Source organism: Phasianus colchicus, chromosome 13 (assembly GCF_987193195.1).
Source record: "Phasianus colchicus chromosome 13, bPhaCol1.hap1.1, whole genome shotgun sequence".
Lineage (NCBI taxonomy): Eukaryota > Metazoa > Chordata > Aves > Galliformes > Phasianidae > Phasianus > Phasianus colchicus.
In genome coordinates, this window is record NC_143448.1 from 1,665,755 (window position 1) to 1,689,774 (window position 24,020).

Consider the following 24,020-nt stretch of genomic DNA (forward strand, 5'->3'; position numbering starts at 1 on the left):
TCACATGGGGTACTGTGAGATTGTTCTCTCCCCTGCTGTCAGTGCATGGTATGAACAAGGCCATGATGCTTGTTGCAGCAGTACAATTCCATTGGAAGACTGCTCAGATTTGAGGTCGCTGCAGTCCTTCCGTAGAGCAGCCCACACTTTGCCAGGTCTGTGGGTAACATACAGCACAACTGTGCATGGATGAAAGTGGAGACCTTGTTTTGCAACTGCCATTGTGTAACAGAACCATGGGGAACGGTGTCTTTTACTCTGCTGGTTCAGAGCGCTTTTCATTTTGGTTTATTTACCTTTGTCTTTAATTTTCTTGGTGTCTCTCTTCCCTTTTCCTGGGTATAACGTTTTCACATGCAGATGTCTCCTCGCTCTGCCCGGCGGCGTTGGTCCATACAAGCAATTAACGACTTCCCGGTACTGTGCGCTGTGCTAATACTGTCCTTGATACAACCCTGTCTTCTGCCCAAGGGCCCAAGAATAAAATGCCACCTGCCTGCCTTTGAGTAACCTGCACAGAGGTGGGGGACCTGCGCTCCACACAGGGCCTAGGGCTTCAGGAGCAGTAAGTGCATGTGTAAGTGGGCAGGAGCAGACACGAACTCAAAGGGTACAAACACTGCCTTATATATAATAACATGCCTGTGTCACCTGGCCTTGCAGTCAGGAAAGGATGCCAAAGGGTAATTTGAAGTTTAAGAAAGGATCAACCTCTAAGAAGCGTGCACTAAGAAGAGCGCACTGCAGAGGAGTTGAGTGATTATTATTATGCGTCATCAGGTAACTGATGAGGCTGACATGAGAACACCTCATCTCTGGAAAAGACGAAGCCCTTCTGGAGAGGGAGGAGTTGCTGGAAAATAATATTAAAGAGCAGCAAGCTGCTGGCATGGCATTGCTTAAGAGCTGTGGAAGAAGCAAACCGGTTGAGCTGCTGATAACGATCTGTCATCTCATTAAAACAAGCGTGTGCGTTGCACCAGAAATGCCTTATTTCCTGGAGCAATAAGTAGGATTTCTCCTTAATTCATGATCATCTTCAGCGCTTAGAATTGCACTGCTCTGTATTCAGCTGAGGTGCAACATTGGCGGGTGCTCCCTCCTCCTGGCACCTGCCCTTCCATGACTGTTTTGACAAGTCACTTTCCTTTAGTCCACTTGTCTCTAAGGCTTGAACATCATTCATGTGAGCTTCTTGATAGTATCAGCATTGCTCAAGCTGCACTGTGAATTTGGGCAATTACTATTTCATCAGTTAACTGCCAAGCATAGGCAAAGCCTAGAAGACTCCAGTTCGATTTAAAGATAATTTCTTTAGGTCTGTGTGAACAACTGTTTTTCACAGCTGTTTGCCTTCATGCTATCTCTTCAAGACAGCAGGGAATAAAATAGAATCCCGTAACACCTAATTTAACTTGGTATAATAGGATCGAGCCTTCCTAATTACAACAACGCTGAGTCTATACTGGCAAATAATAGGTGAGAGAAACCAGAAGAAATTTACTTGACTCGGAGGCTTTTTGTGAAGAGCTAACTAAATGTGAGTGCTGGAGGCAAGATATGAGGTTCTTCGTTGGGTAGGAATTGACTAAATGAGAGAAAACCAGGCAAGAGCTTGCCAGATTTTGGTGTAATAAATCATGGTCCACAAAGGACCTCACTTGAATTTGCTTACCACCAGCGTGGAAGGAAGAGCAAGTGCTGATGTGATGAAGTTATCTTTTTGTGCAACGCACTTATTTATAGGGTATGTGGGACAGTTAAAGTCTTGGCATACTGATTGCATTAGTGGATAACCATTGGAAAAGCCTCATCACGTTCTCCTGAGTGGACAACGGTGCCCAAGGTGAAGATATATGGAAGAAAAAGAAACACACCTGCTGTGAGACATTGATTTTTGGCCCCTCTGGGGATGTGCCTGGTGCTGCGGGAGATGCTGTGAGCCATAAATGTGGATTCTTTGGAGATAAAAATCCAGGCAGTGCTGCACGACCTGCACCAGGAGTTAATCTGCAGGCAGTTGTTCAGAATAAAGGAACCTGCAGGGGAGCAGCGATTTTAAAACTTTATTTAAAAGATAAGTTCTTAGAAGCAGCTTGAACCTGACTTTGAACTTGTTTAACTCTTTATTTTCTAAATACCTTAATGCAGCTTAATCTTTGGTGTTGAGCCTCTTCTCTTTCGTCCACAACCTTTCCCTTTGCCCTGCTAATGCCAGCTTGTACTACAAACTGAGGTTTTGCATACGCTGATGTGAACCAGGCACTCTGCATTTCACAAAGTTAACTTCCAGCGCTGCCTGCCTCAGCAGGACCTGCAGGCACACACACCCCACAGCCCAGCATCCTTTCCAAGCAGGCACGCAGCACTTTGTACCTACTTCTGCTGAGTATGCAGTGATGGTGGTTGCTACGAAGCAGTTGGTGGCTTATTCTTGGGCTGTCTGTTTCTACATGTAACCCATTTACTGCCATCGTTATCACCTCAGACTGCAGCAAATTACAGCCTTGGGTATGGTAGTGCAGGTGCAGGCTGGCTTTTTTAGTCATCGTTCAGTGCTGTTCCCCGCTGTCACCTCCAACCCCATGATTGTCGTAAATGCTCTGGTTTCTTTCCTTCTGGTGCTCCGAGGAGCTGATGAGCCTTAATTTGCTACCGCCACAGCTATTTTCTTTCTTTTCTTCCTTTCCTTAAGCTCTCAGGAGCAGGTGGGTAGATGCAGTTCACCCTGGCCCGGACTCTAGGTTGCAGATAGTAGTGCTGGGGCAGTGCAGAAGGCCTGTGTCTTTGCCCTTAGTGTTAGTTTGGTGTGTGCATGCTGATTTGCTTCTGCTCCAACCGTTGTGTTCGCTGCTCCCCTCTGTCACCTGTGCTCCAGCCCCTGGAAAGAGCCGTGTCTCCTGTTCCACCCTGATGCCCGTGAGCCTTGCCTATCATCACAGTGGAAGATTCTCACTGGAGCAGGCTTGGAATAGAAGGAAGAGAGAACCTTGTGGTGGACCTTGGCCAGCCAGACCTGAGCTAGCTAGAGCTCTCCTTGTCTTTGAGCCCCTTTGAGCTGCAGAGGCCTACCCCAATTTTGAAAAAGCGTGACATGTGAAACTGTGACTGTACCCTTAATTTTATGATTTTCTTTTATCACAGTTCAAGGGGCAGGAAGCAGTGGTGCTGGCAGGGCATGTGGTCATGGGCCAACCCTGCTGCTGGAGCCACACCAGTAGAGGATTAGGGCTTCCCTGTTGGCCAGTAACCAGGCAGAGCTAGGAGGAAAAAAGCAGGAGGACTTTATGAGTTCAGGCTTTCGTGGGGCTCTGATGCATTTAGTGTCTTCATTTGTCTGGTGGTATGCTAACAGCAAGCAGTGGAAGCCATTCATGGGATCTCTTTTCCATGCTCATCCTCATTTGTTGTCATACTCAAAAAAAAAAAAAAAAAAAAGCTGAATTGCCTGTGCAAAGTGGTATGTGTTGTCCATGTTTCTGGTCTTTGCAATACCTGTTGGGAGGCTTCTTCAGCTGGCTCGTGCAGGGGGCAGGAGCAGGTCGAGCTGTTGTCAGTAACAGCGCAGGGGGAACGCTCCATCCGCTGCGACTTGCAGATGCTCAGGAGGTGGCAAGCTGCTCCCCAAATTTCCTGCTGAGCTCTAGACCTGCACAGCGTGGCTCTGTGCCTGCAAGTCTGCATTCAGATGTGGCACAAGGGACTGCTTTGGATGAGTACTGCCTGCACTCCTGCCCTGGTGGTACGTCCTCGCTCTGGGGCTCCTAAGCTTTTGCTCCAGTGTTGGTTTTGGCAGCATCAGCAACTCCTTGCCGCATCTCGTCCTGCAGACGAGGAAGTAGGGACAGGCACTGCAGTGGTTTGAAAGCCTTGTCGTCATACAGTCCACATCTTTCAGCACAGAAAGGGTAGTGATGCTTTTAGGTGTTATCAGAAGAAGGTGTTGTGCCCAATGGTGAGGGCCAGAGCTGGTCCAGGCAGGTCCTTGGCTGGGAGCTGATGGTTTGAGGAGAGGTTGATTTCCCATCCTGTAGCCACCTTCCACTGCATAGTCCTCAATTTGAGCGATAGATGAGATAAAAACTGAAAGCAAATTGTTGCAATGGATTAGAGCTTGAAGGGCTGTAGCTGAGAATTAGGCCCTACCTGTCCAATTCCCAAAGTGTTGAATGCTGACAGCTGTTTCCATTTGGCACCTCTGGATGTTGGGCAGTGTGTGTGCTCGCTCCTCTTTGCTCTGGGGAGCAGTGGAAGATCAGGGGAGCAGGTGCGGATCTGTCACGAGGGCAGACAGGTCCACCTTCACTTCCTTTGAATCTGAATTGCCTCCTTCACTTACTGCCAAACCTGTGCTCGAGCCTTTGGGCCTCGGCCACTCGTGTGAGAGCGCAAGCAGTGAAGAAGGCCCTGGTCCTGTCCTTCCAACAGCCCAGTCTGCTCTGTAGGAGCACTGATGTACCTGGGTGAGCCCTGCCTGCCTTGCAGAGCCACTGGTACAGCAGGACAGAGGGACTGTTAGCTCTGGCTGTGCTCAGCAGAGCCTCTGCAGCTCCGTGTGACGTGGGAACACTTCTGGATAGGAGTGTGTCAGTGAGGGAGCTCACAGCACTGCAAAGCACCCACTGCTGCTCGTAGCAGCCAGCACTTCCTCCTAGAGATCCTCTATAGCCTTTGCTTGCCTGCGCTGCACGTCCTCAGCCCTCCTCACTGCCCTCCTGCAGCAAGGAGCTGCCCAATACTGCACAGGCTGTCACGTGGCCGAGGCAGCGTTACGCAGCTTGGCACGAAGGTGGCCGCTGTGTCTGTTATGGGGAGTATCTGGGATCTTGGCTCCCTGTTTTTTTCCTTTGTGTCGATTTCTCTCCTTCCTTTTCCCCCCCAGCTGTATGTCCTGAGCCAGCTGTCAGCATGGTAGCTGAGGATCCTTGCTAGGAAAACGTGGGTCCTGCTTTATCATCCGCCATTTGTTTGAAGCTCTTGATAAAGCAGGAGAGGTGGTCTCAGACCAAAGGAGAGTCTGGAGCTGTCGGCCCTGCCTGCAGCCAAGGGCAAACAGAAGCTGGCTCCTGCTTGTCTCTGTGCTGAGCGTTGGCCGAAGCCAGCGGTGGTCTGTGTGCAAGGCTTCCCAGACCAGACCTCTAACGAGAGTGCTAATTGAACCATATCCTGCCAAACCTCCCCGGGTCTGATTGGCACCCCGATGCTGATTTGTTCTCTTATTGGCTTTCACTGGAGAACTCACTAAATACTTTTTGAGTGAGTTTGACCTTGAGCTCGTTGCCTTGACCTGCTTTTCACTTCCTACAGATGGAGATGCTTGTTCTCCTGGGCATGTCATGGATGTTTTCCAGGGTGACACAGAGCCTTCTGAAAGGCGGGTTTGGGTGCTGCTTGCATTATTCCTGACCCTAGTGCTTTGTTCCCTGGCCCATGAAGGTTGCTGTCCTGCTCCCCAGTAACACGCTGCCATTTGTTCTGCAGAAGTCAAGGAGGTGGAAAAGCAAACGGGAGGGGACAGATGCCAACAACCGACCCATCAAAGCTGCTGGGAAAGTTATTATACAAGATATTTCCTGCTTGCTGCCTGTGCACAAGCTGCTGGGAGAGCTCTACATGTGAGTACAGGCTGGCACCCTTTCTTAAAGGAAAGCAGCTGTCTTTGGCACTGCTGTGCTTTCGTCCTTCGAACATTTGAATATTGCTGCACTGTCTTCCTTCTCTCTTGTCTTTCTACTTTTTTTTATAGCGTTGCTCTGTCTGTGAGAAGAGACTTGTTTTCTTTCATCTGAAATGCAATGGAAGAAATATGTAGTGGTATAATCATGTAGCATGGTGTAGCATCATCACTACAACTCTTTCAGGCTCAGGCTTTTGTCAGCCAGAGAGAGAGGTTAGTGGTACAAATTCAGGGAAGGAGCAGGCTGCCCTTCTTAAGGGATAACGAGGAGGAGAAAGACTTTCTTCTCTGTACGTTATTAAAAAAAATGTTATTTGAAAAGACCTGATGGATCTTTCTTCTCTGGATATCTCACTTGTAAAAAATGTCAAGGGTCTGAAGAACCTTTCTGATGATGAATGGGAAAGCCCACTTGGTTTCCTCAGGCTCCCCCTGCCCCTTGTCATGCGCTTAGAGACTCTACAAGGGGTGTGTCACCCAGCTCAGAAACTTGCTTGTCTGTGGGTAATTTTTTCCAGCCAAGTAGAACAGATCAACAGACTGGATGGAGACAGAACTGCATCACTGATGGATCCTAGGGACAGGAATGATTCTTGGCTTGGTGGTGTTGGCACAAGTTGGATCCAGCATCCCCATGGAAGTGGTGCATCTTAGGACCAAGCAAGTTTGGAGCTGGACTTGATGCAATAAGCAGTGTATTAGGGAAGATGAATAGTGGGAGTTGCCAGAAGAATGGCAGTGATCCCTGAATAACACAGGGGGACCAGATGAGATCCCGTCATGCTTGTAGGCTCACAGTGATCAGCAAGTTCTGGGCTACTTACTATTATCAGTACCACATCTTTCCCATTCCTCCCTTCCTTCACAAGTAGCATGCCAACCAAAAAGCTGATCTGTCTTTCTTCTTTTCAGACTGAATGTAAATAATATCCAGGAGACTTGCCAGAAGAATGCTGCCTCAGCCATGGCTGTCGGACGGAGGGATCTTGTACAGGTATTACACTGAATCAGACCTCTTTCCCAGCATGCTTAAATGGCTTGTGCTGTTGCCTTGATACCTGGACAGTCAGCTGACCTCAGCAGTTGTTCCAGTGTGTCTGAAATGGCGGATGAACTCCGGAGTGTGAGACAGCTCCAGAGGTGCTCTGTACCTCCTTGGTTTTGGCAGTGAGAGGTCTCCTCACTGGGCTGCAAAAGCAGGTTGTTGCGTGCTTGTTGCCAAATAGGGTGAAGCACATTTTTCAGGCAATTCCTGCAGGCAGAGCTAGGAATGCAGTCTGCATTTGAGTCTGCAGAGGAAGTAACTGCATAAAGTTGCCAAGCTGCTGTTAGCATTTGATCGATGGCTTTGTCTTGTGTAATACTTCCTGTTGTAATTAGCTCAACATTAATCTGCACCGCTGCTGTGTGCTAACTGCAGCCAGGTCTCCCCAAGAAAAGTCTGCATTCAGAGACCCAGCCCTAGAATGGGGCTATCCACTTGCATTCAGCTAGCAGCAGGGGAAGGATAACTGCTTTGGCTTGTGCCTTGCCGTGTAATTAGACCATAGCAACAGGCAGAACATTTGTCAGGACTGGGAGCAGCCTGGCACTGCCAGAGGAGCCTGTGCCCCTCTGCTGAGCATTTGGCTCCCCCTAGCACTGTGCAGGGAGCAGCCTGCAGGAGCCACCTCAAGCTGTTGTCTTAGATTGTTAGCTTCGTGGTTCTGCCACACCTACAGGAAGAAGGTAGGTCTCATTTCCCTCTGTGCCTCATTTTGCAGACTGGTTTACCTGGAGTACAGGAGCTTGGGTAGGACAACTTCAGCAGGATCCCTCTGATATCTCTGTTTCTTGCTCATTATTCCCTGCCTGTGTAACTCCAGCCTGTATTGTAGCTTGCCTTGCTCATTAAAAATGTGGAGGCTTGAGTGATGGAGTCACACATAAGATATGCTCTGCAGCAGTATGTTATAATGATGTTTTCCAGGTTCCTTTCTGTAGTTTTTCACACTCAGGCCTGTCCTTGTTTCAGTTTCTTTGCTGTTTCTTTCTCTTCCGTTTGCCTGTTCCTCTGGGTACTTGCAGCACTTGTGTTTTCTCCCCAGCTTTTCTGTGTTTGCAGCTGTAGTTGTCCCTTCTCTGATATCTGGTCATTCCAGCATGGTGCTCACTTTATTTTTCTGCTCTTTTTTTCCTTTTGTGCCAAACTCAGAACTTTGTTTTTCCCTGGAATATCGTGTTCTAATTGCTCCATTTTAAAAAGGTGCAGCAGGAAAAACAGTCTTAGCTTTGATTCAGTTGTACACAATCAGTGGGATGCAGACTGAAAAGATGGAAAAGATTTTCAGAGAAAAGGGAGATAAATGAAGGAGAAAGCTGGCATGTGTAAGAGGTAACCCATTGGAATAGGAATGGCCAACTGTCCATCTGTCCATACTCAGCTGTGTGTGCAGTAACGCAGCTCATCAGAGGATACCTTTCATGCAAATAAAGTTTCACTGATAATCTTTCTGCCATGAGATGTCTCTGAACCCAAGAATTGTATCAAATTGAAACCCGTCTGAGGTTTGTGAATGTATATGAGCTAATAGGTCTGTTTAAACTCTGCTGTTGAACTTTGAAGAAGAATTAAGCTATGGTTTAACCCAACTCCAAAGCAAAAGCATCCGTTTTTTGCTCTTCATACACTTTGTCACACTGAGGCTAGAACTGCTCCCTCTTGGTAGTTTTGTTTTGTTTTGTTTAAATCCATTATTATTTATCTGCGAGTGAATCTGTGCACACCTATCCCCCAGGAGTCTGCCTGTTTCTAATTGTAACTTTGATGCTTTTCCTTCCTGTCTGCCAGGTTTGGTCACTGGCTATGGTAGCCACTGATCTTTGTCTTGGACCGAAGTCTGACCCAGATCTGGAGATACCTTGGGCACAGCATCCATTTGGACGTCAATTACTGGAGTCCTTGTAGGTCTCTGAATGCTAGGGAGGGATGGGAGAGGTTGCTGAAGCAGGGGGAGCCTTTCATGAGACGGGGAGCCTGTATATATTGTGTGGTATCTTTGTGCAAGTGCATTTATGACGTGCAGGGGGCAGCATCTGGCCTCCCATCAGGCATCCGGGAGTCCCTGGGCTGACAGTGAGTGATAGCTCAGGTGCAGTTGAAACTTTGCTTTCCCGTGTGCCCACAACGCCTGACTTACAAATAAAAATTCTGGTTTTCTGCTCCCCGCCTCCTAAATGGTTGTGTGGGTGCAGCTGCTTGATTCACTTTCAAATTCACTGTTGCCATGCAGCATTAGTGGGAATTAATTTACTGGTCTCGAAGCCAAGTGTTAGCCGCACAAGTCTTCCTGCCAGTGAATCTGTTCAGTAGGGAGAATGATTAGTAATTAACATTATCTGTTGATCTATCCCATTTGAAGACACAGTTTGTGCGTTGTACTATGCAGTTGCTTGACCTAGCTCTTTCCTGCTGTGCAGCAGCAGTGGAAGGGGAGCATGGGTAGTTCTTTGTTGCTCTCAGTCTTCAGAAACTTCATAGCAATCCAGAAGACCTGCAGTGAAGATTTGCCTTGTGATCTGGATGCAGGATGATTGCATACAGAGGCTCTCATAAAAAAAAAAAAAAAAGTAGTGCAAGCGAGGGATGAGTTTAGTGGCCCCAGCTTTATATCCACAAGTTCTGTGGACCTTGTTCCTGAAGCTGCACAGAGCTGGGATAGTGAGGCCACAAGCATTGCTGGATTCCCAGAGTTCCTCCCCATCTTTCTCCCACCTGTTAGGCCAAGAGTGTTTTCAGGGGGAGGGCTTGGTTCCTGAAAGGCGTGATAGAAAAGACAGCAGAATGCACATGCCTCCCGTGGGCAGTAATGTGCCCTGAATTGATTTATGCAGCAGGCTTGAAATTATTTGCCTTGGAGTCTCAGTGTTTTTTCCACTGAACTCTGCCAATCTCATACTTGGTGTTTTTCATTTCCTAGGCTGGCTCATTACTCGCAGCTCCACGATGTGCAGACCCTGGCCATGCTGTGCAGTGTGTTTGAAGCCCAGTCCAGGTTACAGGGGTGCCCAAACTCTTACGGCCCCTTTCCTCAGCGTGCCTCCAACCTGGCCTCCCACAGTCGATACGTATGACAGCCATTTCTTTCCTGCTTGCCTCAGAAGCCTTTGAACATACCTCCTGTAGATGACATGATTTCTTTTTTTTCCCCTCAACAGCCCAGCTTTACTTCTTCTGGTTCCTGTTCCAGCATGTCGGATCCTGGACTTGGCACTGGGGGCTGGAGCATAGGTACTGAGACCTGGGGAGTAGGTAGAGAAATCTGCCTCCCTTCTGGCCTAGGTCTTAGATAGCTCATGTGTTGGGAAGGGCAGGGAGCTAGCTAGCATTGGCTGACTGCTGGTGTACTCTGCCAGAGCAGCTTTCTCTGCCTTGGCCCACAGGGTATGCTGTGCAGCTCTTTGGCTGGAAGTTAGCATGGTTTACAGTAACCACGCTGATGGTCCCACAGTTCTGCTCCTTCTGTCTCCTGAGCTTTGCAGAAACTGCTACAAACCCTCTAGACATGCCTAATTAGGCTCCTGGATCACAGGTTAACCCATGGCCAAGAGCTTCCACTGCTGCAGCAAGTGAAGAGAGACCAGGTTGTGTCATTTTGCTTCCAGACTGGCTGTAGTTGCTCATGGTGACTGCCTCATTGCTGATTGGTGATGTAAGCATTCCGTAGCCCTGGTACTTTGTACTGTTTGAGGCTGTTATCTCCATGCAGTGAGGCATCAGTGAGTCTTCAACAGACAGTGCTACCGAAAGGGTCTTCGTGTCTTTTGTTTCAGAGGATGTTTGGGGTTGGAAGGGTCCTCTGGAGGTCATGCAGTCCACCTTCCTGTTCATGCAGGGTACTTAGAGCAGGTTGCTATAAACAGAGCCACCTAAAACAGGTTGCTCAGGACCGTGTCCAGGCAGCTTTTGAGTATGTCTGAGGAACTATAAAGCCTTACTGGTGCCTGGGGATGTTCCTCCCCAGGTGTGGGACTTGGCGTTTCCCCTTGTAGAACTGCATGAGGTTCCTGTTGGCCCATTTCCCCAGCCTGCTGATGCCTCTCTGAATGGCAGCACAACCCTCTGGCATATCAGCTACTCCTCACAGTTTCGTGTCATTAGTAAACTCTCTGCCACGTCGTGCAGACCATTAATGAAGATGTTAAACAGGCCTGGACCCAGTGTTGACCCCTGGGGCACAGTGCTATTTACTGGCCTCAAAGTAGACTTCCTTCCACTGATCACCACCTTGCGGGCCCAGCTGCTTGTCCAGTTTTTAATTCACCTCACTGTCTGCTCATCCATCCCACGTTCCATCAGCTTGTCTGTGAGGATCGTGTGGGAGACAGGGTCAGAAGCCTTACTGGAGTGAAAGGAAAGCAGGCAATGGCCACTGCTCTCTAGAAAGCCAGCCATTTAATCACAGAACGTTATCAGGTTGGTCAGACGTGACCTCCATGTGGTTAATCCATACTGACTACTTGTGATGATTTTCTCATTCTTCACATGTCTAGAAATGGTTCCCAGGATTAAGTGCTCCATTAGCTTTGTAGGGAGTGAGGTGAGGTTGCCTGACATGTAGGTCCCCGGATCATTTTTGCTTTTTTTGAAGATATTCTGAGTGATATTTGCCTTCCTCCAGTCTTCAGGCATCTCTATCAGTCACCACAATCATCCAGCTGTTATTGAGTGTGGCTTTGCAATGTCATCGACCAGATAATTGCACAGGATTTGGGGGGAAAAAAGCAATGCTGTGCTTTCTCCTGTCCCTGGGGAGAGCAGCAGCAGCAGGAACTGGGTAGGCTGGGTTTTTGGTGGCCTGAGTAGCTGTGACACTAATGACATTTCCTTCTGATCTGTGAAGGTGTCAAAAACAAGTCACTCTTAAGGGCTCCAGGTCACAGAGTTGAAACGTGGCTTGGGGCAGCATCAGCCCTGCTGCCAGCAAAGCTGTAGCCTGTCAATGTCTTATCTTTGACATGGGAAATAGTGGGGAAATGGCTGTAAACGGAGCTGATGTTGTCTTGTAGCAGTTAGCAGTGCTGCCTGCAGGGCAGTGCATACAGAGGCCCCCTTATGTAACTGCAGCTTTGGTGATGGGAATCCTCCCTGCCCGGGAAAGAGGAACCCAGGCATTCCAGGGTTAACATTCCCAAGCACGCTCCAAGGAATTGCCTGAATGCTTTTTAATAGAAAGTGAGTGGCAAAAGGGATTCCTGCATTTCACATTTCTCTGCCTCCTTGTGCTGTCACCAGAAACACAGAGTTGGCATTGGTTTTCTGTGCCAGAGCAACATCTGGAGGGGCTCAGAAGCAGTGATGTGGCTGTGTTATATGCCTCTCGTGCTGGTGAGGGCTGTGCTTTCTGTTCTACGCTCACTACACTCTTCTGATGCCTGCAGCAAACAAGGACACTGAGCAGAGCTCCACTCCCTGGTGTGAGTCTTCTCCAGATGAGTTCCGCTACAGCAACCTGATGTATCCCGATCATCGGGAGCGAGAGAAGGACCAGCATGAGAAGAACAAAAGGTGGGTTGTAGTGTGGGTTGTAATGTGCCTCGGGGCCTTCAGGGTATGTCAGACTGAGCTCTGTAGCCAGGTCTCTGCTGGTGCTTTGAAACCAGAATGGAACTAGCAGGCTTGCTCCTACACTTTTACCTTCAAGTGATAACTTGGAGAAGCTGTATACTGCAGATCAACTCTGCTGGGTTTTCATGTGATACATGGGAGCTTCCTGGGGTCCTCCTGTTAGAACAACAGGGCGCAGACCAGCAGTTGCTCCGTAGCATTTCAGCAGCACGTGGGAAGTAATCTGTTATTGTTCTAGTGATGTGAGCTGGTTCCCATCACTAGGAATGGGACTGCAGCCAGACTGAGAGCACAGTTTGTTTTCTCCTCAAGGCTCCTGGATCCTGCCAATACTCAGCAGTTTGATGACTTTAAGAAGTGCTATGGTGAAATCCTCTATCGCTGGGGTCTGCGAGAGAAGCGAGCTGAGGTCCTAAAGTTTGTCTCCAGTCCTCCTGATCCCCACAAAGGAATTGGTGAGTGCCTGCTTCAGTCTTCTCCGGTTGTTAGGCAGAGTTAAGACTTCTGCACAGTGGAAGTTGGTGATTTCATTGTGGTATCTCCTCCATAGTGAGCAGTCAAGACATTGATATTGCTGATATCAAATGTGCTCTCTGTGATGGGAAAACAAGGCTGTTCCTGTTTATTCCTAGCCACACTTAGATGTGAGGCAGATGAGAACAGCAGGAAGCCTTCCTCTCTGCAGCATGTCTCAGTCTAGAAATGACACGTTCCATCCGACAGCTGTTTAGCCATCAGGGGAATCAGTGTGCCAGCCTGTGTCCCAGCACTCTGACTGCCTGTCGGGGGTGATAAGTCTTGGCTCCTTTTGGAGACAAACTGAGGTCTGTGAAACACAGATTGTTGTCCCATTGTGAAGGAGAATCCCTCCTGCTCTGATCTGAGCAAGAGCTGATGGCCCTAAGTTGCACCAAGGGAGGCTCGGGTGGGATTTCAGGAACAATTTCTTCTCCCAGAGAGCGGTGATGCAGTGGCACAACTGTGCAAGGAAGGGGGGATTCCCCGTCCCTGGAGGTGTCCCAGAGCTGTGTGGATGTGGCACTGAGGGATGTGGTCAGTGGGTATGATGGGAGTGGGCTGGGTGTGACGTGGGGATCTGAGAGATCTTTCCCAACCTTAATGATTCTGTGGTTTCCAGCAGCACTAATCATCTCGCTCTCCATTTCTTCCCTCCCACCAGAGTTTGGTGTGTACTGCAGCCACTGCCGCAGCGAGGCGCGGGGCACCCAGTGCGCCATCTGCAAGGGCTTCACCTTCCAGTGTGCCATCTGCCACGTGGCTGTGCGGGGCTCCTCCAACTTCTGCCTGACGTGTGGGCACGGTGGCCACACCAGCCACATGATGGAGTGGTTCCGTACACAGGAGGTGTGCCCCACGGGCTGCGGGTGTCACTGCCTGCTCGAAAGCACCTTCTGAACAGTGTGAGAACACGGCACCCCGGGAATGGGATTTGGGATGGAATTCCCAAGCCACGTTGACTCGGCTCTGCAGCATCTGGAGGAGCTGTGCAGGGAGCCAGTGCAGGAGCTCTGGCGGTGTGCTGACCTTTCTGAGTGCTTCCAGTGTCCCTGTGCTTCCCAGGTTGCTTTCAGACCGCTTGGACCAAACTCCAGTGTGTCCATTGCTGGCGATGGATGCCACACCACCAAGCTCACACTTGTTCTGCAGAAGGAGTGTAAATATTGGCTAGTCTCTGCCAGGCTGAGAAAGGGCTTCAGAGCTCCTTTGGAAAGCACTTGACTGGCAGAGCCAGATCTGATCCAGCTGCGTAGTGTCTTTCCAGGTGCCTCTGGATGGGCCCAAGGGTGAGCTGGGCAGAGCCTTCTTCACATACTTGAGGCAGAAATAATTTGCAAGCAGCAGTGAGCTCTGCAGGCTCGCTGTCATCTGTGCTCAGCAAGTGGTTGTGCTCCGAGTCACTTTCTGAGACAGCAGGGTCCTTATTTTTGAACTGCTGTTTACATTGCTGAGGTTATCCCATAAAGCAAGAGTGAAATGACATTTTTCAGCATTATTTCCTAAATACTTTCCTCCCACTGTTCCATATCAGCCCCTGGTGTGAAAAGCCCAGCCACGCAATCACAGCCACTAGGATTAGTTGCTTTCTTCCAGGAGTTTATTGCTCTTCAGTAAGTGTCTCTGCGCTCTGCTCTGGGTGATTCAGTGCACTTTAACTTGCCTGTCCCTGCCTTGCTGGCAGCTCCTCCTCAGGGCTGGGAGAGGCAGCTGCCCTTCTGTTTGGGGCCCACAGCAGGTTGTGAGGACTGTGGGTCTCCCTTCATCTGCGGGGGGCAATGCAGAAAGGCTTGGGAAGACGCAAGCAGAACATGTGCTCTGTGCAGGGGGGAAACTGATGAGTAATTTGTGATGATTTCAAGGGGAAAAGGGGTTTGGAAAAGTGATGGGGATAACAGAGGCAACAGGTTTGTGCCTTCCATTTGAGAATGTCCTGGATGGATCCCTCTCTTTGGGGCTGTGCCTGCTGCTTGGCATGGCCTGTGTCTGTGATAACTCAGGCCGTGGGCTCCACTCCTGCTGTGGAACAAGCAGAAGATGTCTCTTAAACATTAAAGTTATTTTTTGAAGCATGTTCTGGTGGAGCTGTGGTCGTTGTGCCGTGAGCAGCTCTCCCTCCCTGTGCAATTTCACTGCACTTGATGTGCATCCTCTGGGCACCCCAGGGCTGCGGTCCCACTCCCCATTCCCACACCCACTTCCGCTCTGTGTCACCCTGGAAGCAATGCGGCCGCCCCACAGCTCCCTACGTGACAGCCATCCACCCCTGATGTGCCTTCATTTCCATGCTCGAGAGCGCACGTCTAGGCTGGGAGGGAAGGGAGACTTGTTATTTAAAAATGACAGGCTGACAGATTGTGGTATTTGCACGTTATTACAGATCATTACAGGCTATCTCCATAGTATCTGAATGCCTTGCAGGTGGAGGGCGGCTCTGATGCTTCGGAGCGCAGTGGAAAAGCTCTGGGTGTTTGTGCAACCCTGCTGAGGGAGGAGGAACTTCTTCCTGGACGCTCTCACACCCTGCAGCGAGTGCAGTGCCTGCCTTGGGAATGCTCTTGCTCAACGCACGGTGACTGCGAGGAGGCAGGAAGGGCTGATTCCCACTGGCCTGAGCAGGAAGCTACCGAGGGACCCCGTCCTCACGGTGCCACATCTGCAGCTGCTTCCTGTGCAGCCACGTCCCCATTAACCCAGCGTCAGGGCTGCAGGGCCTCGTCCCGCACAAACACCATGGGCGCATTCCTGCATCCGATGTGCAGGTAAACCAGTTTGGGAGCTGCCAGTGTCGGAAGTGCCCGTGGGCACGCTGGTGGCTGGAGTCCCTCCGCCTTGCCTGCGTTGCAGGGTGCTGCCCGTCCGCGTGGCTCCATGGGGCTCAGGCTGCTCCGTGCGTTGGGTGCTGCACCCCAGGCGCACCCCCAGGGCTGAGGGTTGTCTGGATTCACCTCCACCCCATCCCTGGGTGGGAACCCCCTGCCTCACCCTTGGGCTCAGGGGCCCCAAAATGAGACCGGTGGGTCTCGAGCTGCTGCTGGGCAGATGATGTCACACGGGGGCACGGGCACTTTGGAGCCTGCCCCGATTAAAGGCTTCGCTCAGCAGCCGGGCCTGGGCTGCTGCAGGGCAGGGGGGGCCGCGTTCCTGGGCAGGGAGCACCATGGCTGGGCTGGGCTGCGGTGTGGGGGTGTCCCCTGAGGCAGCCGCACACCCACGGGGGCAGAAGCCACAGTGGGGAGGGAGAGGTTGGGGGATAATGGGAAGGAGAAGCGGGGCTGTCAGCACTGCTTTATTTATCCCCCTTAACCTCCTCTCCTGGAGGGAGTCTGGGGGGGGACTCAGTCCTGCCCTCCCAGCTGGGGGCCCATCCGGCTCAGTGCATCGGTGACAAATAAATCTGTGTAGAGCCGGGGGATGGGGCCGGGGGAGCAGGACCAGGGATGCTCACAGCCGTGGTGTCCCCCAGCATCACCCCATCCCCCTCTCTCGGGTACATCCATTCCTCCATTGCCCCAAGGGATCCCACTATTGCTGCCGTGCCCCACGTTTCTGCCATTCCTTAGAATGAATCATAGAATGGCCTGGGTTGCAAAGGCCCACGATGCTCATCCAGTTCCAACCCCCTGCTGTGTGCAGGTCACCAACCAGCAGCCCAGGCTGCCCAGAGCCACATCCAGCCTGGCCTTGAATGCCTGCAGGGATGGGGCATCCACAGCCTCCTTGGGCAACCTGTTCCAGTGCCTCACCGCCCTCTGAAGAGCAGGAGCCTTTCAGACACGCGTGCAGGTTAAGCTCATCCTACAACCACCAAAGCAGCCATTCAGCATTTCTCCCTCATTGATGCCGCACCGCCCCCAGCCCTCCGTGCCCTCCGTTCTCCCGTAACCCCGCACCTGCCGGGTGGGCGGGGCCACCATCCGCAAGCCCCTCCCCCTTTCCACCCCTCACCCAATGGGCGCGCGGGAGGGGCGTGGCCTCCCCGCATAATGAGCGGCGCGGGCGCGCAGGTGGCGGCAGAGCGCGGCGGGGCCGGGGCCGGGCGGGGGCCATGGCGGCGCCGCGCTCCTTCAGCGCCGCGGAGGTGCGGGATCGCTGCGCGCGGGGCGAGTGCCTGGTGCGGTGCCGCCGCCGCCTGTACGACCTGAGCGCCTTCGTGCGGCTGCATCCCGGCGGCGAGCGGCTGCTGCGGAGCCGAGCAGGCACCGACGTGAGCGCCGCGTTAGACGGGCCCCCGCACCGGCACTCGGCCAACGCCCGGCGCTGGCTCGAGCAGTACTACGTGGGCGAGCTGCGGGACGAGCAGGTAGCGGGGCTGCGGGAGCCGTCCGGCGCTCTGGGAGCGGGGTGGGGCTGTTGGCGTTGGGCGTCCCGGAGTTGGGCCGGAGGGGAGCGGGGTCTGGAGGGCGCGTTGGGAGCGGCGTTGGAGCTGTGGGGTGTGCGGGGTATGCGGGGAGCGGGGCGGGGTGTGCGGGATGTGCCGGGGATGGGGGGAGCGGTGTGGGGTCTGTAGGGCGCCTCGGAGCTGGGCTGGGCGCTGTGGGGTCCGTATGGTGCCCTGGAAGCAGGGTAGGAAGTTTGGGGTCTGTAGGATGTGCTGGGTGTGAGCTGGGACATGTGGAGTCTGCAGAGTGCTCCAGGGTTGGGCTGGGAACCGTGGGGTCTGTAGGGTAGCATGGAAGTTAGGTAGGAAGTATGGGATCTAATAGGGTGTGCTGGGAATGTTCGGGAAGTTTAGGGTCAGTGGGGTGTGCTGGGGTGGGGTGAGGGGTATGGGGTCTATAGTGCGTTCTAGGGGCGGGATGGGGTGTGTGGGATCCATAGGGTGTCCCAGAGTCGGGTTTGACAGAATAGGGGTTGTAGGGTGTCATGGGGGTGGTGTAGGAAATACGGGGTCTGTAGGTTGCCTCAGGAGTTGGGGAGGAGGTATGGGATCCATAGGGTGTGCTGGGGGAGTGAGCTGATGTGCATGGGGCCTGTAGGGTGCCCCAGAGTTGGAGTGGCAGTGTGGGGTCTGCGGGGCACCCGGGTCCTGTGAGCATGGGATGGAGCTGCACGGTGCCTGCAGGTGTCCGGGGTGAGCTGAGCTGTGCAGCGTCTGCAGGGCACCCCGAGAGCTGTGCAGCCCCCGTCGGGTTCCCTGCGTCCCTGTCAATGGGGCTGAGCTGCGTGGGGCGCTCAGGGCCGCGGAGGGGTTGGGACGTGAGGCAGGGTGCGTGCGGAGCACCCAACGCCTGTGGTGCAAAGGTCCAGGGCACACCCAGGCTCCGGGGGGTCTGCGGGCTGCGATCCGCGGGTTGGGTGCCGGCACCGCAGCCGTCTGTCGGGGTGTGCGGAGCGGGCTGTGGGCTGTAGGAGCTGCCGCTGCAGCGGTGTGCGTTGACCGAACGCCCGGTGCCGCGGGGTCGGTGACCGGCAGTGCTTCCCGGCGCTGTTTGCTCTCTGGCCCCGCACAGACGCAGCTTTGTTCGGCGTTCGGCTCTTCCAGCCCCAAAGCTCGGCGATGGCAGCGCCTTTGTTGGGACGCGGCCGCCACAACAAGCCCGACGGGTTCGGCCGAGCGCCGGCACCGACCAAACGGGTTCTGTGCCGCTGCACGAAGGCAAATACCGGTGCGATAACACCGGGGCGAGGGGATCGCACGCTGCCTGGCACGGGATAACGCGTCCCGGGTCGCGGTGGCACCGGGGTGAGAGCAGCCCCGCTGGGGCCGGCGTGCGCCCTTGGCGACGCTCGGGTTGGTTTGGGGCGGACGCGGCCCCGGTGGGGATTTGGAGGAGGTGCTGCGCCGTAGGACGTCCTGTAGGAATGCGAGTTTATTAAACGAGAGCCCGGCTTAATTATGGAGCGTGTGGGGCCGGGGGCAGCCCCCAGCGGGAGGGCGGCTATCGGGGGCTGAATCACCCATCCCCATTTCCACGGCCGAACTGCGCGCACGGAGCGCAGCGGAGATGAAAGCGAGGAACGGCAATTAGCTCAGCGAGACGGCGGGGTTTAACAGCTTCGCTGGGGGGGAACCGGATCGTATAATTAGCCGGCAATTTGAGCAATGGGGCTTTCATCAGAGCTCCGCGGGGCTGCGCGACGCTGCCGTGAGTCACCGCGCATCTCCCGGCGCCGTGTGAGCTCACCGTACGTAGGCGCTCACCTGTTGGGAGGTGTTGTAATAGAGGGCCCTTTTTTTTTATTATTATCTTTTTTTTTTTTTAACCCACATTTTATGGGCCGTGTCACCTTGCACCCGTTCCTCACCGCCCTGTGATTCACGGCCTGAAGGCGGGATGATGACGCGGGCACCGTGGGGTGAGCTTGGGGTGTCCGTGCCCCGTAGGCCGACAGGGGTCGCGGGCACGGGAGCATCGCTGGTGCTGCGCGGTGGAAATGCACCGCAGCCTTCCTTCGCTTCCCAGCAGAGCTGCCCGCGGCCGGGGCGAGGTGCAGGGCGGCGGCGCTCCGTAGGCGGGCGCGACTTTCCCTGCCTTACATCACGGCTCCGGCAGGACCTGTTCTCCGTGCGCCGCGTCAGAGGCAGCGGCAGCAGCGCCCAGGCGCAGCCCCGCAGCCGCCTCCCCTCCGGCTGACGCTCGTGGGGGTCTCCGTCCCGATGTCCCCCCTTTGGAGGCCGTGTCAACCTTCAGCTTTAGGTTTCTAGGGTCTTCATGCTTGGTTCTGCTGCCCAGCCCGGGTGTCACCTTGTCCCACCAGCAGTGCCCGGGGTCGGCCAGCGTCCCCGCGTCAGCATCACGAGTGCCCCATAAAGCCCTGGCTGCTCGCCGAGGCGCCGCTGGGGCCGTGTCACCGCCACTCGTGTCCCCGTGGAGCTGTGTGGGGGCTGTCCCACGTGTCCCAACCATCTGGGGAAAACCTATGGCTGGTTAATGGGTAACCGAGGTGACGAGGCAGGGAAAAGGCGCGTTGGTACCCAGGAGCACAGAGGAATGGAGGTGCCAACACGTCCCTGCTGTTGGGCGAAGCCACGTGGGGGGATTCCTCCTTTTTCTCCATCCTTGTGCTCCCGGTCCTTGTGTACCTCAATGTCCCAAACACCACAGTGCCCTACAGCCGTAACAGCAGGCTGGTGTGTGTGCCTGGGGGTCCAATGCATCCCAGAAACACGTGGATGTGGTTCATAGGGACGTGATTTGCGGGCAGTTGGATGAGACTATTGTGGCGGTCTCTATCAACCACAGTGATCCTGTGGTTCCTCAGCACTCCCAAACCGTTGCTCTTTCTCATTGCAGAGCTGCCCCAAGGCGGAGAAGCCGTTGGATGCTGCAGCCCCACGGCTGGACCCCCGCTGCAAGCCGGTGGATGTGGGCACGGTGAGGCCGTGCTCTGCCCTTCGCCCTGCACAGTGCTGCCTTTATGGCCCAGGCGTGGCCTCTCAGGGAGGCTCCTCTGTGGGTGCTGATGCCTTTCTTTGACAGCAGCTTTGCCTTTAGAAGCAGGACGTGCTGCTAAGCCACACCTCATGCTGTTTGGTTTTTATTATTATTATTATTATTATTTCTATTAATTTATGATTTGTTTTTTCCTTTTGGCTGAGCTGGAAGGGATGTCCTGGCTGGGCAGACTGAGAGCTCAATGTCCCAGGGTTTCTCCCTGTCCCCAAGGTGCCTTTGGATGCCTCTTACTGCACCATGTGGCTGCTGTGCCAAGTGCTCTTTGGGGAGCACCAGCCTTTATCTTTATTTGACCAACAGGAAACCCTTTGTTCCCTATGAATATTTTGCCACCGATTGCCTTTAAAAGAGAATTTTTCCTTTGCATGTGTCCCGAAATGACATTCTGCTCTGAAGTTCTGCTGTTGTGGAGCATCTACATCCATTCCCATGCGTACTGGGGTTGTTACCCTGCTGGGTGACCACATCCATCCCTATCCAGAATCCACAGGCAGTGGCACAGCTTCCCAGGGGTGGGGGGATTCACCATCCCTGGAGGTGTCCCAGAGCCATGGGGATGTGGCACTGAGGGCTGCAGGCAGTGGGCATGGCGGGGTGGACGGGGTTGGACCTGAGGTCTTTCCCAGCCTTAATGATTCCATAAATCCCCCCCGGATTGTGGGTACTATTGGGATGGGGACAAGGGGCCCCTGAGGGACCTAACGAACAGCCCTGTGCCCCCAGGACCTGGTGGACTGGCGGAAGCCCTTGCTGTGGCAGGTGGGTTACCTGGGGGAGAAGTACGATGAGTGGGTGCACCAACCCGTGGATCGGCCCATCCGCCTCTTCCACTCGGATTTTGTTGAGGCCCTCTCCAAGACAGCATGGTGAGCATCCTGGGGTGGGGGAGGGTGGACATATAGATATCTGGGTTCACCCCCCTGACCCATCCCCTCTCCCTGTAGGTACGTGGTGTTCCTGGTGTGGACCCCCGTGGTGCTCTACCTCAGCTGGGTCAGCTACACAGCCCTGGCACAGGGCGACACCAGGCTCTTCTCCTCCTTCACCACAGGTACGACCCATCCCTGGCCTTCAGCGCACGCCTGCATGAGCGCAGTCCATCCCCAATCCCAGCAGCCAACCAGCATGTCCCCTGCACGAGGCCACCCGTGCTGGCTGAGCTCGCCTCGCTCCCCTGCCTGTCCGTTTGGGGGAGGATCGTGGGTTTGCTCCTAGGAGAGCTGCTGCCCCAGAGAGCGGTGGGCACAGAACGGGCTGCCCAGGGCAGCAGGCACAGCCCTGAGCTGCCTCCCTTCCTCCATACCCAAAACGAAGTGCTGCTGCTCACCAATGGCCACATCCCCCCTGCGCCGCCACCCACTGCTCTGACTCTGGGGCTGGGTGAACAAACACGGCTCTCACACCACCGGCCTTGCACAGAGCACGGCTTGTTCACCCAGCACCTCCCCCTGAATCCACCACTGTGCACAGCCCCAGCAGCGGGCAGCGGCCGGCCGGGTGACAGCTTTGTTGTTGGCCCTCCTGCTGGTGCCACCCTGTGCCAGCTGCCCCGCTCGGCCCAAAATCAGAGCAGGTCTTGATGTTCTGGGTTCCCTGCCTCCGTCCTGGCTAGAATAAATCCATCACACATCCTTTTGTTTCTCCCCGTTCTCTTTCCATCTCTTGTGCGTTCCCAACCGTGCTTGCTGCCTCCCCATGCAGGGTGATGGGTTGCACACTGGGCATTTTGCTGCCCAGAGGGGGTTTTCTTCCCGTTGCCACAGTGCTTGGATCTGGGGGGATTTTGCTAGTGAGCACGGTGTGAATTTTGCGAGGGAGGACACAGGGTTTGCTGGCACCAAAAGGAGGAGGTGGTGGAAAAATGCTCTGCGGGGGAAAGCGCCCGACAGCTGTATTCTCTGCCAAACAAAAACACAGCAGCGACTCTGTTCTGCTGTCACAAGCACTGCCTGTGTCTGTCGGGTCGTGCTGCTTGTTTGGGTGGGGAAAGCTGCTCCGTAAGGACATGCTTGCAGTCCCAGCTGGCATCAGCTACTACCCGAAAGAACACAAATTAAGGGGAACCAAACAAAAGTGGGGGGAGAAGCGAGCTTCACCAGGCTGCTGGCATCAGGATGGCGATGGATAGAAGCATGTGAATCCCACCCGCCTCGCTGACTGCTGCATGTCTCATTGTGTAGAGTACTCCATCCCCGTGCACAAATACTACTTCCCCTTCATCTTCCTCCTGGGGATGTTCCTGTGGTCCCTGCTAGAGTACCTCATCCATCGCTTTGTCTTCCACATGAAGCCACCTGCTAGTAACTACTATCTCATCACCCTGCATTTCTTGCTGCACGGGCAGCACCACAAGGTGAGCGGCAATGCTTCTGCTCCACTCGGGGTATCCTTGCCCTTTGCTAATGCTGGAGGATGAGCTTGGAGCGGCTGGAGTTAAACCATGAGCCCGGCTTGCAAGACTCAGAAAGCAGTGGGCTCCCTCTAGCTTCACTAGGGGAGACATCCATCCCCTTTGAGATGGTGCCTGCGAGCCGGAGCCACCGCCTGGCTCAGGATGCATCTCAGGGTGGGGGGTCGTGCTTTGTCATGCGTGGCCATGGGGACGGCGTTGCCCTGTGGGATGGATGCTCCCAGCTCTCGGGGTGGCTTTGGGGTGAGCGAGGAGCTCGCCGTCCCACCGTCTCTCTCTGCTTCCAGTCCCCCTTTGACAGCTCCCGCCTGGTCTTCCCCCCGGTGCCGGCCTCGCTGGTGATCGCCTTCTTCTACGGCGTGCTGCGGCTGCTGCTGCCCGAGGTGCTGGGGCTCTCTGTCTTTGTTGGAGGGCTGTGTGGCTACGTGGTGTACGACATGATGCACTACTATCTGCACTATGGCTCGCCGAAGGAAGGCACCTACCTGTATGGGCTGAAGGCGTACCACGTCAAGCACCACTTTGAGCACCAAAAATCAGGTAGCGCCGCGTTCCCGTGCTTGTGCTGTGCCTTTCTGGCTTGGGAATGGGCATGGAGCTTGGGAACGCTGCATTTGGTTCAGCATGATGCAGGGGTGTCTATGACAGACTAAGTGCCCCTCTGTGGGAGCCGTGCTACGTGCCCATCTTGCCATCAGACAATGGGACACCGTGCCCAGCCCCTCCTTGCGGCACCATTGGCGGGTGCAGGGTGAGGCCCCGGGCTTTCCTTGTTCTGCCCCACGCCTTCCCCTTGCTCAACCTGCCCTTTGCCCGGTTTCCTAGGAGAAAGCACCCTGTCCAGATAAGCTATCATCCCAGCCGGCTCCTCTCGTTGTTCCCTCTGCTCTTCCTCCTCGCCCTTGCTTGTTGCCCTGGGGCTGGGTGACGCGCTGTCAGTCCTGTGGAAGGACCGCCCCGCTCTGCTGTCATCACCACGCTGGGTGACGTTTTTGTCCTGTCCCGGCCACGTGGTGGGGTCCTGCAGAACTTGGGCTGTAATCGCTCCCTGTCCTGGCTCCCTCTGTCCTGGTGGCACAGGTCTGGTTAGTGCTGCCCCCAGCCATCCAGCAGGGCCATGCACTGAGCGCTCTCTTGCCTCCCCTGTAGGCTTTGGCATCACCACCCGCTTCTGGGATCACCCCTTCCGGACGCTCATCCCCGAAGAGACCTTTGAGAAAGAGGACTGATGGCCCCAGCACTCAGCCATCCGTGCTCAGGGCTGTGGGGGGGAAATACTGTGCTGCTGAGGGTCTGCACCTTCCTTCCTGTCCCTCTCCGTTGCCCGTGGGGCTGCTCCATCCCCTCGGTGCTGCCAGTGGGGCCGGGAGGGTACGGACGTGGGGAGGGGGTGGGAGGAGGCTGTTGGGG

The 24,020-nt window shown here is 54.2% G+C and overlaps 2 protein-coding genes across 6 annotated transcripts in view; both read left to right on the plus strand.

Moving 5' to 3' along the window:
* Window positions 1-14,874, plus strand: part of WDR59 (WD repeat domain 59) — a 48,757-nt gene extending 33,883 nt beyond the window's left edge. For 3 of the 4 annotated variants that reach the window (XM_031615411.2, XM_090149715.1, XM_090149714.1), the window contains 9 exons: window positions 361-417; window positions 5,482-5,615; window positions 6,590-6,671; window positions 8,508-8,620; window positions 9,637-9,784; window positions 9,875-9,947; window positions 12,098-12,224; window positions 12,597-12,739; window positions 13,465-14,874. In XM_031615411.2, the coding sequence (XP_031471271.2) occupies window positions 361-417; window positions 5,482-5,615; window positions 6,590-6,671; window positions 8,508-8,620; window positions 9,637-9,784; window positions 9,875-9,947; window positions 12,098-12,224; window positions 12,597-12,739; window positions 13,465-13,700 (1,113 nt within the window). In that variant the 3' untranslated portion in view covers window positions 13,701-14,874. The remainder of the gene's footprint in view (window positions 1-360; window positions 418-5,481; window positions 5,616-6,589; window positions 6,672-8,507; window positions 8,621-9,636; window positions 9,785-9,874; window positions 9,948-12,097; window positions 12,225-12,596; window positions 12,740-13,464) is intronic. The other variant, XM_031615409.2, reaches the window with a different exon arrangement.
* Window positions 14,875-16,830: 1,956 nt separating this feature from the next.
* On the plus strand, window positions 16,831-23,972 carry FA2H (fatty acid 2-hydroxylase). 2 transcript variants are annotated; one of them, XM_031615123.2, is made up of 7 exons: window positions 16,831-17,103; window positions 20,039-20,119; window positions 20,924-21,066; window positions 21,145-21,251; window positions 22,381-22,553; window positions 22,898-23,150; window positions 23,760-23,972. In XM_031615123.2, exons 1-7 carry the CDS (start codon window positions 16,849-16,851, stop codon window positions 23,837-23,839), a joined length of 1,092 nt encoding a protein of 363 aa, XP_031470983.1. In that variant the 5' UTR covers window positions 16,831-16,848; the 3' UTR covers window positions 23,840-23,972. The 2 variants fall into 2 exon arrangements, with proteins under 2 accessions (XP_031470983.1, XP_031470984.2); XM_031615124.2 differs by lacking the exons at window positions 21,145-21,251; window positions 22,381-22,553; window positions 22,898-23,150; window positions 23,760-23,972 and adding an exon at window positions 21,252-21,897.
* The last annotated feature ends 48 nt before the right edge of the window (window positions 23,973-24,020 follow it).